The sequence below is a fragment of the Rhinolophus sinicus genome, chromosome 14 (genome assembly GCF_057876585.1).
Source record: "Rhinolophus sinicus isolate RSI-liver-muscle chromosome 14, RSI-T2T, whole genome shotgun sequence".
NCBI lineage: Eukaryota > Metazoa > Chordata > Mammalia > Chiroptera > Rhinolophidae > Rhinolophus > Rhinolophus sinicus.
Window position 1 is genome coordinate 63,310,477 of NC_142514.1, and position 13,518 is coordinate 63,323,994.

Below are 13,518 nucleotides of genomic sequence, written 5' to 3' on the forward strand. Positions count from 1 at the left end.
TGCAGCAGTTCCTAGCAATACATGGAGTGCTTAGGGCGGGGAGCAACTGACATCTGTGGGCACAGACCCTCCTTCCCAGTCAGGGTGAGGAGGCTTTCCTCAGTTCTTTGCCCTTCAACACCAATAAAACGGGCAAACCAAAAGAAGTTTTAAAATATGTTCTCTATAAAAACCATCCAAACAATATCTTCCTATTTAATCAAATTTAAGTACTTAAAATATGAAGTGATTCCTGTAAATGAAACTGTATTTTCACTTACATTTTAGATGCAAAATAAAACGAATCATATTATTTAGCTCCCAGAAGACAGGGACCAGATCTACCTGTTCACTACTGTACTGACAGCACTTAACAGCTGTCTGTATCTATTGGATACCCAATAAATATTTGCAGAATGAATGAATCAATCTCCTAAATTCCTGTCCAACACCGCTACTGTTGCTAACACTATAGACATGCCAACTTTTCCTCAGCAATGCAACTCTCGCAATGTTACAGTGACATGAGAAGATGAGCACTACCTATGTTCAGATACACAGGAACGTGGCTGGCAAAAGTCTGAAGTAGAAGGAGAAGCAGGAAGAGATTTAGCAAGTTTAGAGGTGCAAACTGGAGACCCGTTAGACATGGTGTGGGGCTTCTTTTGTCGTGGCCTTGAATGCACTGTGGGATTGTCCTGATCAGAATCTGTTAAAAAAAAAAAAAGGAAGGTAAAAGGGTAGTCCATATGGTGAAGTATTAAATACATGACAGTAATTAATTAGGATGAATCATTTATAGTTCTGAATAGGAGTGAGACAGAATAAATTAATTTCAATAAACACTCTAGCTCTATGACTCCAGGCTATCTCACCTTGCAATCTTTGTTATGCAGATTCCACAAACATTTAGAAGGATCTAGTTTTAAAAAATGTCTGTTTTGTGAACGTTTAAGAATTTGACATTATTACACTCATGAAAAAGTTGTCTTTGGTATGCATAGTCCTGCTATCATTTCCATTTTGACTGCAATAAATAAAATTATTAAAGTTGATTTTTAGTTCCAATTAGAAAGCTCCTACTGGTGCTCCCCAAAGTTTTATATTAATGATTTACAGTATTTTATTTACATGCATTTTCAGATTATAGAGTTTAGAGAGTACTCACTTCCTGAGAAGGCACTGAAAAGTCTCCCATTTTCGGAGTTCTGGTGATCAAAGGTCGTCATATTTAAAAACTGCTGCTTTAACCAACTGGCTCTTTCTTCTTCAAATGCCTTTCTCTACCATAACAAGCAAACCAAAGAAATACTGATTAATATTTCAACATTCACATAGTTGCCACTTCACATGACTTTTCTAGCTATTTGTGTTTGCCTTCTGGCTATCATACATATTTCTTAAGTCAAATGAATTAACCTAGAAAACTAAGAAACATTTCACTTAAGAAAATTATGTTTAAAAATAAAAATTTACCTATTTCACCTATAGACCAACTAATCACTATTTTTTTTCACATCAATTTTGAATAAATTTAAACGGACAGTGCGAAAAAAAAATATTAGAGTAACTTTTAAATATACAGGATATTAGCATAACTTTTGAACATACAGAACCTTATAAATGTATAATTACAGACAAAAGAAGAAGACTACACTGTAAATCAATCACCTGAAAAAACGGAGATATGGCTTTATCAAGCATTGCTGTCATCCTCCAAAAATCTACCATTATTAGCAGCCTCCATTAAACCACAAGAGGGCATATGTCAAAACACCCTCCTACGAACAGCTGATGAATCCTAAATTCTTCCCCACCACTCAGTTCTCATCCTTCTTTCCAGTCCTTCACTGGTGTCCCCAAGTGACCAGAGGCAGACAGATTCTGAGAGTGGTATGCAAAGTAGCAAGAGTCTCTCTTAGAGTAGGGAGGAGGTATGGGCTCAGAAACAGAAGTAATCCCATAAGACAGAAAATGCTGGTGCGAATTGTTTTTGTTTCCTGAGGAAGATAGCTATTGATGAAACAGACTTTCAAAAACTCGAGAAAGTCCATGTCAGCTATTTAAAATAACCAACATATAGTCTTTCATTCATAAATATTATTACAAAATCATGCATCACCAGACATTTGAAGAAAACTAATAGCATAAGAGAAAAAAGGCCAAGATAAACCATGGATAAGAGTTCAATATAGAAGAAATCTTTTTTAAAAAATTGTAACACAAATTATCCAACAGATTTATGGACCTCTGTAAAACATAATGCTATTCAATGAAAAGCAAAAAATAAGGACATTAAAAAACATGAAAGATAAATTCTGAAATAAAAACTCAGTAGATGAAGTGAATAATAAAACTGACCTTGCTGAGTACCAGGTCAATGATGCACAAGATCAAGGTGAGAGAATATCCTCAAATTCAGAACACAAAGTCCATCTATAGATACAGTCAGAAGGTCATTTGTCTAACAGAAGTTCCATATGTGAGAGAAGTCAAGGAGGAAAAAATACAGAATAGAAGAAAATATCCCTAAACTGAAGAAATATAGTACCTTCAGGCTAAAAGGAGCTACCTAGACATGTTCTGGTAAAATTTTGGAACATTAAGAATACAAAATTCCAAAAGCTTCCATAGAGAGGGGACAAAACAAAACATAGGGTATCTATAATGTAATGTATTATTATATTATCGTCAGGATTCTCATTAGCAAAACCAAAACCAGAAAAAAATAGAATAACTCTTTCAAAGTTTCAAGGAAAAAAGTTAGAACCTAAATTCTATATGCAGCCACACAAGTATGAATACATTTTTGTATATTCAAGAATTAAAAATGTTTTTCACTCACACCCTGCTTAGGAAAAAATTAATAAGATAGTATATGAAAAAGGAACCTAAGAAAGAGGATAACATGAGATATAAGAACCATGGCAGCATAAAGGAAGCTATAAAGAAAGTCAAAGAATTCACTACATCAGGGGTGTCCAAACTGCAGCCCATGGGCCAACTGCAGTCCGCAATCCATTTTTCATTGGCCCGTAGCAAATTCCAAAAATATATTTAGTTTACTTAAATAAACCAGGTGAGGCAATATATACTTCACCTCGAGTGAGTGGCCCGGCTGTTTGTGTATTTTACCACATATGGCCCTTGGTAAAAAAACGTTGAAAAAAGTTTGGACACTCCCGCACTACATAGTGATACATGGAAGGTTCTCTTCCAGGTGGCAAAGTCTTAATAATATAGAATATTATCTATGTGTCCAAACATATTAGTTGGTTATAAAATGAATAATATTTACATAATCATGATGTTACCAATGTTCTTTCCTGGTTTTTAATTATTAAGTCTCAACCTTACAGGAAATACTTACACCTGGATTTTATCACAGGACCAAATATTAAATGAGGTAACAGTTGACACTGAAACATAATATCACAGACAAAAACTGGGAAGCACAGGGGCAAGAGAAGTGGAACAGTGTAAGTAGGAGAATGTCTTCCTCTTTCAGTGCCAGGATAAACTGATACTGTCTGAGGCTGAGCAAACATGAAGTAGAAGCATTAAACCTTTTCTTCAAGTAAAAACGGCAACAGCCAGAAGAAACAATTTAAAAGAAATAGTTTAAAAACGTTAATAATATTATGAAGGAATCAGGTGTAGATGAGGAACAGTGCAGATGGTAGATGTAAGGACATTAAATGCCTTATTTTTCATAGTGAGGAATCAATGGTGTCAAGAAAAAAAGGTTGAAATATATTAAAGTTAAAATAGTACTTCCCGGAAGTACAAAGAGAAACTTGTGACAATGGTTATCCCTGAGGAATGACACTGGTGATGGAGGGGAAAGGAGGAAATTTTCTCCCTCTATAGCTTTTTGTATGGGTTGAGTTCTTTTTTTAATCCATGTGCTGACAATATTCTATAATTTTTGAAAGGGAAATACGTGGTAATACATTGCTAAGTAAAAAAGCAAGCTGTACAAGTGTATAGACAACAATCTGATTAAACTGTTAAGGCATATACATCCCTGAGTGAGAGACTGGAGAGAGGGAGAGCTTTATTTTTTAACTGTATTTCTTTTTTGTTTGTTTTAATCCATAAACTTGGTTGTACTGTCTTCTGACACTACACCTACTGACAACGGAGAGATAGATGACAGATGCCCAGGAGATCTCTTGGGTAAAGCTAAACACTCAACACTAGAAAGCTAATCCCAAAGGAATAATAAATGCTTAGTTGTTTTGTTTTGTTTTTTAATTTTCAAGTCCCAAATCTGATAAAGGCAAAAAGATATCTTTCTATAGTTCATGTCCTCAGCATCCCTTACATTTCAAGTTATTTCTGAGATCATTGGTAAAATAACTTTAGAAAAATAAAACAGATAGCAAAGAAACACAGAACTTAGGTGCATTCTACTGAGGCCTCCCCACAATTCACACAAATTTTACAAGGAAAGCTAATTGTTTAAAATACCTCCATTCCCAGGCGAATGGCAGCTTCTGTAAAGCTTCGTCTTTCTTTCTCAAAATTCTTTTTTTGCTCTTTAAATAGGGACCACTCTTCTTTGAGGCGTTCCTTTTCTTCCAACAAATAACAGTCCCGTAGGAGGGAAGTGGTATCGTCATCACATGCAGTAGCGAGCTGCTGCTATTAGATTTTAAAACACAGTAAGTTCCAGAAGGTCCCTGCAACACTCCAATAAATTGACATGAAACAAGGGAAGGAAGGTCAAACTTTAGGGGATGGACAGAAATTATGAAGAATCAGAAAATCGACTGAGGAGTCTCATTTCCCAAATGCTTCTACTCTAATTGACAAAGCACTGACTAAAGAATGGTATGCAATCTATCTGTTAGCAAGCAGAGAACTTCATTTAGATCAGAAAAATGTCAAATACCAATTTGTACTTCCCAATCCTTTCACCTTTCTCACCCATCTCCTCAACCTCCCTCCCATCCTGCAACCATCAGTTTGCTCTGTGTCTATGTGTCTATTTCTGTTTTGTTTGTTCATTTATTCTGTTCTTTAGATTCCACATGCAAGTGAGGTCACATGGTATTTGTCTTAATCAGTACAAATTGGTCGTTACAAAATAGTCATGGGGATGTGAAATACAGTGTGGGGACTATAGTCACTAATATTGTAATTATGTACAGTGTCAGACGGAAACTAGATTTATCTGGGGGGGGGGTCACTTCATAAATTGTATGAATGTCTAACCACTACGCTATACACCTTCAACTAATATAAAATAATACTGAATGTCAATTATAATTTAAAAAATATATAGTCATGAGATGTAAAGTACAGCATAGGGAATATAGTCAGTGGTATGTAATAGCTGTGTACGGTGTCAGAAGGGTAGTGGACGTGGATCGGCTATCACTTTGTAAGGAGCGTAAATGTCTAATCACTATGTTGTTTTGTACACCTGAAAGTAATAATAATTAAAGAAAGAAAAATGTCAAATACTACAGATTTTATGAAATAAAGGAATGAAAAGCTAGTAAGATTCAGTAACATTCTGGTCCCTCTCAGGAGACAATCGTTTTAAAAGGTAACTCACATTTACCTGTAAAAGTTGCTGCTGAGTTTTAATCATTTCTTTACACTGCTGAATTTCTAACTCAAGTTTTTCAGTTTCCTGTTCGTGGTCTTGTCGTGAGATTACATCTTCATCATTAAAACCTTCTAGGTGTACCTTTGAAACTAACACAAAACCCGTAATTTGACATAAGCTTTACAGTCACCATCTAGTTTACGGTGTTTTTTGGACATATATTTAAAAATCAAGGTTCTCAGAACTTTTCTCTGTCTGGAATCTCATAGGTTTTCTAAAAGGTAGTTATTTCCTTTGCCCTTTAAAAAATTCATAAGCTATAATAAAATTAAATTTCTATTACTTTTAACACATGAAAACTTTAAAAAAGCAAAGCAATTATATGGAGCTCATGACAACTGTAAATTGGTCCTCTTTCTGGATTAAATGATACCCTTACAAATTGAGCTCTATTGTCAACATTTAATTTGTAATCCACATTTATTCAAGATTATATCCTAATTTAAAATGGAACCTATATTCACAGAAGAGAAAAATAATTAACATTCATAAACTATCCTCTTTTGACACTTCCTCAAAAATCAATGCAGTGCTACATTCTTGCTCTCTGGTATTAAACTCAACAAACATGACATCTGAACATATCTGCTACTTACTAATAGGCAAGATGATTGAAATCAATAAAATCTTATATAAATTAATTTGGGCACTATAATAATTTTTATTATTGCTCTTTATTACTGAAGACAATTGGCACTGAGTTTGTTAATTTTGACAATTTAGAATAATTTTTTAAAAAAACAGACTTCATTTACTGAGCAGAAACTTAATTTTCTTGATATAAAAGCATATAAAGTTTGACAAATGTAAAATATTAAGGGTATGTTCATCAATGCAGATCTATCTATACTATCTATAATAACAGGAACATCTATCTAAAATAATACACAGTTAAGTGAAAAAAACAGTGCAGAAAAAAATACGTAATATTCAATTTTTGGTTTCTTATATATTTTTAAATAAATATTTTAAAAACACAAAAGGAAAAATCTGAAAAGATATGTATTAAACTGTTACATGTTACCTATAGGGAATAAAGACCTGAATATTCTACTTTTATGTACTTCCTAATTGATGCAAAAACACTGAACATCTATTATTTTGAAAATAATTTAAAAATGGATTATTAGGAACCTAGGAATATGCACATATCTAGAAATAATAAGCACAAGGTTCATATTGATACGATCTTATGGTGTTTTTTGATTACCGAGATTTAGTACGAGACTCCATTCACTTTGCCCAGTAGAATACAGCACTCAGAGCAGATGGATCTCATTATCCTCTCTCCAGAGAAAGATTCACTCTGAGACCCAGCCATACTTTCTCAGTGAGATTCCCTATCATTTCAAGTTATCTGTGAGATCACTGGTAAAATATTTTACTGGTTCCATCAAGATCAATATTGGTAAAATAAAGATCACTGGTTCAAAGCTCATGTCTAGAATTGGGCAGAGTCTTGCTTTTCAAACAACCAAACCCAGCTAAAGTTACTTCAAGTCTGAGCCCATAACATGGCTTTTTAAGTGACTGAAAATTAAGTTTACCGAGTGTCACAACTCACTTTGCATGCATTTAGGCAGCAGTTACCTTGATTATCAAGTTTTTCTACATGACTTTTCAAAATTCTCCACTGTTTTCTGATGCTGTTTGTAAGCTGCTCTCTCACAGTTTCACAGGAAAGGTCCCACATACTCTCTCTATTCAGTTCCCCGGCATCTTCTTCAAAATCAGAGATAACCTACAAGGATGAAAAGGAAAGACCAGTATCTTAAAATGGCTTTAGATACTTAGGAAGTAGTAATCAGATTGATTGTCAGATACTTATCAAAATCATTTCTGTGCTGCATCTTAAACATATATAACCCAGTACTTAACATAAATATCTTGAGAAAAGGAAATTAATATTGGAGGTAAAAGTTCCTCTATTCAGGTCTCTTCAAATGTGAATTTGAATCAAAATACAGTGAGTCAGCAACAAGAGTCATGGAGTTGTGTGAGGAAGTTATTCACTACCTGTCTCATGTTAGATACTTTAATATGTTAATTAACCCTCAAATCATGTTACAATGTGGGGAAACTCAGGCTTAGAGAATTAGAGTACCTTGCCCAATGTCACACAGCCAAGAGGTAGAATTGAGACGAAGTTAGATCAACTTGTCTCCAATCTTAGGCTGCTTAAATAAACCTGTGAAATAATCTCTAAAGTAAAAGCAACTGTTAGTCGTATTTTTCTCATATAATTTTTAAAAACAAAACTGGAGATTATTTTTCTGGTATTCTACCAAGACATTAAATCGTAGGAAAATGTAGCAAACTTAATTATTGACATAAGATCATATAGAATCAAAGGAGGAAAAAGAATATAGGAAACAATACTAAAATGAGTATCCCAATAATCTGCATCTACATAAAGTGGTCTTAACTGAGTCTAAAGAACTATGTCAATAGTCTGAGGTCAGCGACAGGCTAGCAGATGTCAAGGTCTCCCAGGCGGAGCAGGTATGGAAAGGCCCAGCGTGTGGCTCACTGTGACTCTGGTCACAGCCAATCAATCTCTAGAGCTATTTGCCAGTAACTCTTCCAAGGAGCTACACCCTCTCTTCTATATATTTTAAGAATATTACAAATCCATTATTTAAAAAAAAAATGAAGAAAACTGCTGTACTTTTCCAGACTAAATGAAACTCTAAAACCACACAATGAAAAAATTCATTTGGCTTGAATTTTGAGTATATATTTTGGCTACAATTAAGCAAGCAAAATAATAAATGAAACTAGGATGCTACCTGGCTATTCCAAGGTTATATCTTATTCCTCTTGCTATAATGCACCAAAATTTTTTTTAAAAGGAAAACACGGTTGAATTACATAAATTTTAAGAGAAAAAGTATCTAGAAAACCAGATACATTTTTATGGATTAAAACAAACAAAAAAGAAATACAGTTAAAAAATAAAGCTCTCCCTCTCTCCAGTCTCTCACTCAGGGATGTATATGCCTTAACAGTTTAATTAGATTGTTGTCTATACACTTGTACAGCTCTTAAAAACAGAAAATATACTTAAGAGACTTTCTCCAAGCCTAAACATCTGAATTATGAAGAATTATCCTACCCACTGGCTGAGTAATGGAGGAGTGAGGGGATTTAATTATCTGGGAAAGAGCTCCGTGATTTACTGCCTAATTTTGCTGACTAAAAGCTGGTAATGAGGGTAGTAAAGTTGGGCCAAAAACTAAAGAAACCACAAGAGTAATAGAAACTATGCTAACCCTGGGGAGGTGTTAGTGAATGTTAAGAAATGACCAGAAGTGACAAACTTTGAGAGAAAAGGTTAACTAAATATAAGACATCAAGCAGGCCCCAAATTGTAGAATTTAAAAGAACATTCAGGTGATTTTTTTTTTTTTCCTTTTAAGAGGGAAAAAAAGGTCAGAGGTGGGATGGGCTTATCAGTTGGACTGAAATGTGATATTCCAAAACACAGGTTTCCCCCGCTATGTGAAAATAGAGCATTCCTATGAAACCTTTCATTAGGCTGAAATGGCATCAAGTGAAGAATCAATTACCATTAATTTAAAAACAAAAGTCCTCTTCGGATTTCTTTTGGTCAGCAAAAACAGGCTAGGTCTTTCATAAAAGTGAAATGGTGTGATGCAAACATTCGAAAAGCAGGGGACACCATAATCCTCAAATATAGGTTTAAAAAAAACAAGTTCTGATAATTAGCATTTTCCATCAACATTGTTATTTTCAGATTTTAGTCACAAATGTGAAGTTCCCTGAATCCACAATTTAAATTTGTATGTAAAGCAATTAAGTTAGAAGAACTTTTCACCATTATGTGCCTTGTTTTTTCAGACCTTTGCTCTTATTATTCCCCCTTCGTCCAATGCTTTCCCCGTAATTGTTGTTTTATACATTGTACCACCCTATTACAGCTCTATAATAATTATAAAATTGTTACTTCTCTACACACATTATTCCCAAAAGGAACTTCTTGAGGAATGCAATGGACTGAATGTTGTGTTCCCTCAAAAGTCCTATGTTGAAATCCTAACCCCCAATGTGATGATGTACTAAGAGGTGAGACCCTGGGGAGGTGATTAAGTCACGAGTGCAGCCTGCAGGAACAGGATGAGTGCCCTACAGGACGAGCTCTCTTTCCGTCATGGAAGAACACAAGAAGAGGCCCTCATGAGCCACCGAATCTGCTCGCACCCTCATTTTAGACTTCCGGGCTCCAGAACTACAAGAAATAAATTTCTGTTGTTTATAAACCACCCAGTCTATGGTATTTTGTTATAGCAGCCCAAACAAAGACAAGGGGAAAAGTCAAAATATTTTTAGCTTTTTCTTTCCAGGGACTAAAAAGAACATAACATACACTCAATAAATTTATGGACCGAATGATTATTTGGTTCTTAAAGTTAACAAAAGTTTCACTTTCTGAAATGTAGAGCCTGCTAAGTACAAAATGCTTAAAATACTTAAAGAATATTCAGCACAGCAGTTAACAGCATGAACTCTGGAGTAAGACGCACTTGGATTCAAATCCTCGTGCTGTTGTGTGATTTTGGGCCAGCTACTGGGCCTCAGGTGCCTTCATCTATAAGATGGGGATAATTATAGTATCGAAAGCATCAAATGAAAATAAGAATAAAATGACACAATGCTTATAAAAGTGCTTATCATAGTTTGTGGCACACAACTATGTGGCACTTCTGCGGCACACAAGTCCTCAGAAAGTCACCGCCCTCATTTCCCAGGGCATGTCTGGTGGTCTCAGTGACTGGGGGTAGCAGAGCAGGGAGTATCCTTCCCAAAATATCAATAGTGTCCCCACTGAGGCGGCCTAGCTAGTGTTTCAATTGTTCTAATTCGCAATCTGAAGACTGTATTAGAGAGGAAAGAGCCACTTACAGTTCCTGTACTATCATCTGCTCTTTCTCTAGGTTTCTGGTTTTGGGGAGAAAGAAGAGAAATCATTTCCTTTTTCATTTGCTGAAGAACCTTCTTAAGTTCAGCATTTTCCATTAGGATTTGTTTCTGACGATATTCATAATCATTCAAGAGAATTTTATACATTTCATCTTCATTCCTGAGAAAGAAACTGTCAGTATGAAAAATGCAGTCTAGAAAGAAAAGTCTGATTAAATTTATCAGTTTAAATTGGACCTTACCTGGCTTCACTTTTACCAGTCCTCCAAGAGCCTCTTTTTCCATCAGCTCTCCCCACATAATTTAAAACTTCCATGGCTACAAACATGAACACACAAATTCTTACCATATATGTTTAAGTGTTTAAAAACCTAATATACTATATAACACATCATGGACATAAGTCAACCTGGTATATAGATTAGGATTTGGGCTCAAAAAGCCCAGAGTTCAAGTTAGAGTTCCACCATCTATAGGCACGGAGATCTTGGCAAGTTATTTAATTTCTAAACCTGTTTCTTCATTGATATAGTGATAATAATGAAAGTATCTACAAAGAGTTGTGAAGAGCAAAAGAAATGTTAAAGCACTTAACATGTTATTTTGTTATCATTATTAATTTTATCATCCGGGATTGGAAAACTGAGACCTGTGGACCTGCTGCCTGACTTTGTAAATAAAGTCTTATTAGAACACAGCCACGTCTTTTGTTTCTATATTTTCTACAGCTACTTTTGCACTACAATGGCAGGGATGAATAGCTGTGACAAGAGACCACAGACCCCTACAAATCCAAAAATATTTACTCTTTGGACTTGTACAGAAAAAGTTTGCCAAACCCTGTATGTCATCATCAAAAGGAGTCAAGAGCACCCACAGTATTAATGCCTGTTTTGCCCCAGGTGGAGATGGAAGCAGTTGGCAGAGGAAAGAAATAAAAATGGGAATAAGATGTTGTAATTACAGAGCAGATTAAAATCATTATGAAACAATCACTTCCAAATGGGTTTGGACCAGGAAAACAGCCACACTCCCCAGAAAATAAGGGCTCTGTTACCAGAGTATAATTTTTAATAAATTTCTCTAATTAGGTGATACATTTTATACTTCTAACATTACATCCTTAAATATTATTTCTTCATGAATGAACACAAGGTTAACCAACCTTAAAAACCAATGAGTTTAAGATCTATTAACACAGAATACCTAAAGATTTTCAACCTTGTCTTAATTGCTTATTACGCTTTCATTTTTCAATAAAATGTTGGAATAACTGCAGCATCCCTGCTGTACAGAATGACAGTGGTGCAGTCAACACTGAACTGCTTGCTGGTAGCGGGCAGAGCCCACCATGTGAGAGCCTGAACATCTGCTCCTCAGCGGCTGTATGCAAGTTCAAGCTCAGTTTAGGAAAGCCAGTTTAGGGGACTGACTGTATACTGTGGGTTATAGGATTGACTATCATCCACTTGGAAACCACACTTCAATAAATAAATGCACAAGTTTCCCATTCCCTGAATCTTATTAGGCCAGGAAAACTATCTTGTGTAGCTCTACTGTTGTGTGTAAGTGGATCTACTTCTTAATCTAAATCTACACCTACGCTATTTACTTGAAATTATGCACTGATTTGGACGAAACACTCGTTGTAAGTTAATTTTCAAAAGAATGCTAGAAAAAAAGTATCTCTTAGACACAAATATAAGCATAACTTTCATAATCCATCCTTTTGACTAGCTGCTTCACAAATGCACAGCTAAACTTATTTAAAGGAACTCAGACATAAATGATTGGTCTGATGAATAATTTTCTGGAGTTAACTCTAAAATCATACTTCTACTGATACTCAGAAACTGGCCCTCATTTTTAACATTATCAGTTCTTTGCTATGGAAGATTAGAGTGTCTGCTGGCTTAGTTTTTCTCTATGGATTACTCTTATACCTGTCATGTTAACAAACAAAAAAACCGCAATTCTTATAAGCAACTAATAAGCAAAGCAAGATTACTATTTTTCACTAACCAATTGTCTCAATTTCTAATTTATATGACTGTATACCAAAAACAATTGTACAAAGCATAAAAATAACACTTCAGGAGTTACATTCATTTTACGTTTATTTTTTAGCATAATGTTAGCTTATTTATTATTCCCTTTGCTCTATCTTAGCCAGCTGCTTCTTACCTATTTTTTTATCCTTCTTGTTCATAACAAGTTGATGCAGACGTTCTTTTAGTTTATTATATTCACGCTCTTTTCTCTTCATATCATGATTATATTGAGTAGCTCGACTTGCAATGATATTTTGTAATTTTTGTACCTGAAAAAAGAATTTCTATCAAATGGGTCCCTTTAAGATTGATACATCCAGTTAAAATTCACAAATTCAAAAGAGAAAAGTCCTAGCATTCACCTTCCCATATATAGTTTTAAATAATTCTAGGATTATTCTTCCTTCTCCATACCCACTGGAAATCACTCTTTAAAAATATCATTTAAATGAATTACATCATTTTTATTTTTTAATTCTGAAATTTCCACTGTTGCCAATTTTCTAAATTATCTTCTGTGCCTTTCACCCTACATACAGACTCTTGATCATTGAGAAGCCAGAAGCTCTTATGGAAGTACCATATTTCCCCGAAAATAAGACTGGGTCTTATATTAATTTTTGCTCCAAAAGACACATTAGGGCTGATTTTCAGGGGATACCTTATTTTTTCATGTACAACAATGTACATTTATTCAAATATAGTCATGTCACCTTTTTCTGGAATATTGTCATAAATGTGTCCATCTGGCTGACGATCTTAATTGGGGCTTATTTTCGGGGAAACACAGTATTAAAGTGATTAAAGCTTCATCTGAAACAAGTAGAATTCACCTGATCATTTGTAGTTACTTCGTTATAGGACTGACTTGAATCACTTTATTCTTTATCAATCTGTGACCAGGCAAATTAGCCAGGTTCATTTTTC

The 13,518-nt window shown here is 34.7% G+C and overlaps 1 protein-coding gene across 5 annotated transcripts in view; it reads right to left on the minus strand.

Moving 5' to 3' along the window:
* Nucleotides 1-13,518, minus strand: part of SSX2IP (SSX family member 2 interacting protein) — a 42,869-nt gene that overhangs the window by 3,605 nt on the left and 25,746 nt on the right. For 4 of the 5 annotated variants that reach the window (XM_088791255.1, XM_088791254.1, XM_074335061.2 and 1 more), the window contains exons 6-13: nucleotides 12,725-12,860; nucleotides 10,783-10,858; nucleotides 10,523-10,700; nucleotides 7,190-7,340; nucleotides 5,552-5,688; nucleotides 4,453-4,626; nucleotides 1,148-1,262; nucleotides 523-688 (exon numbers count right to left, since the gene is read on the minus strand). In XM_088791255.1, coding sequence (XP_088647381.1) covers nucleotides 523-688; nucleotides 1,148-1,262; nucleotides 4,453-4,626; nucleotides 5,552-5,688; nucleotides 7,190-7,340; nucleotides 10,523-10,700; nucleotides 10,783-10,858; nucleotides 12,725-12,860 — 1,133 coding nt within the window. The remainder of the gene's footprint in view (nucleotides 1-522; nucleotides 689-1,147; nucleotides 1,263-4,452; nucleotides 4,627-5,551; nucleotides 5,689-7,189; nucleotides 7,341-10,522; nucleotides 10,701-10,782; nucleotides 10,859-12,724; nucleotides 12,861-13,518) is intronic. The other variant, XM_019710196.3, reaches the window with a different exon arrangement.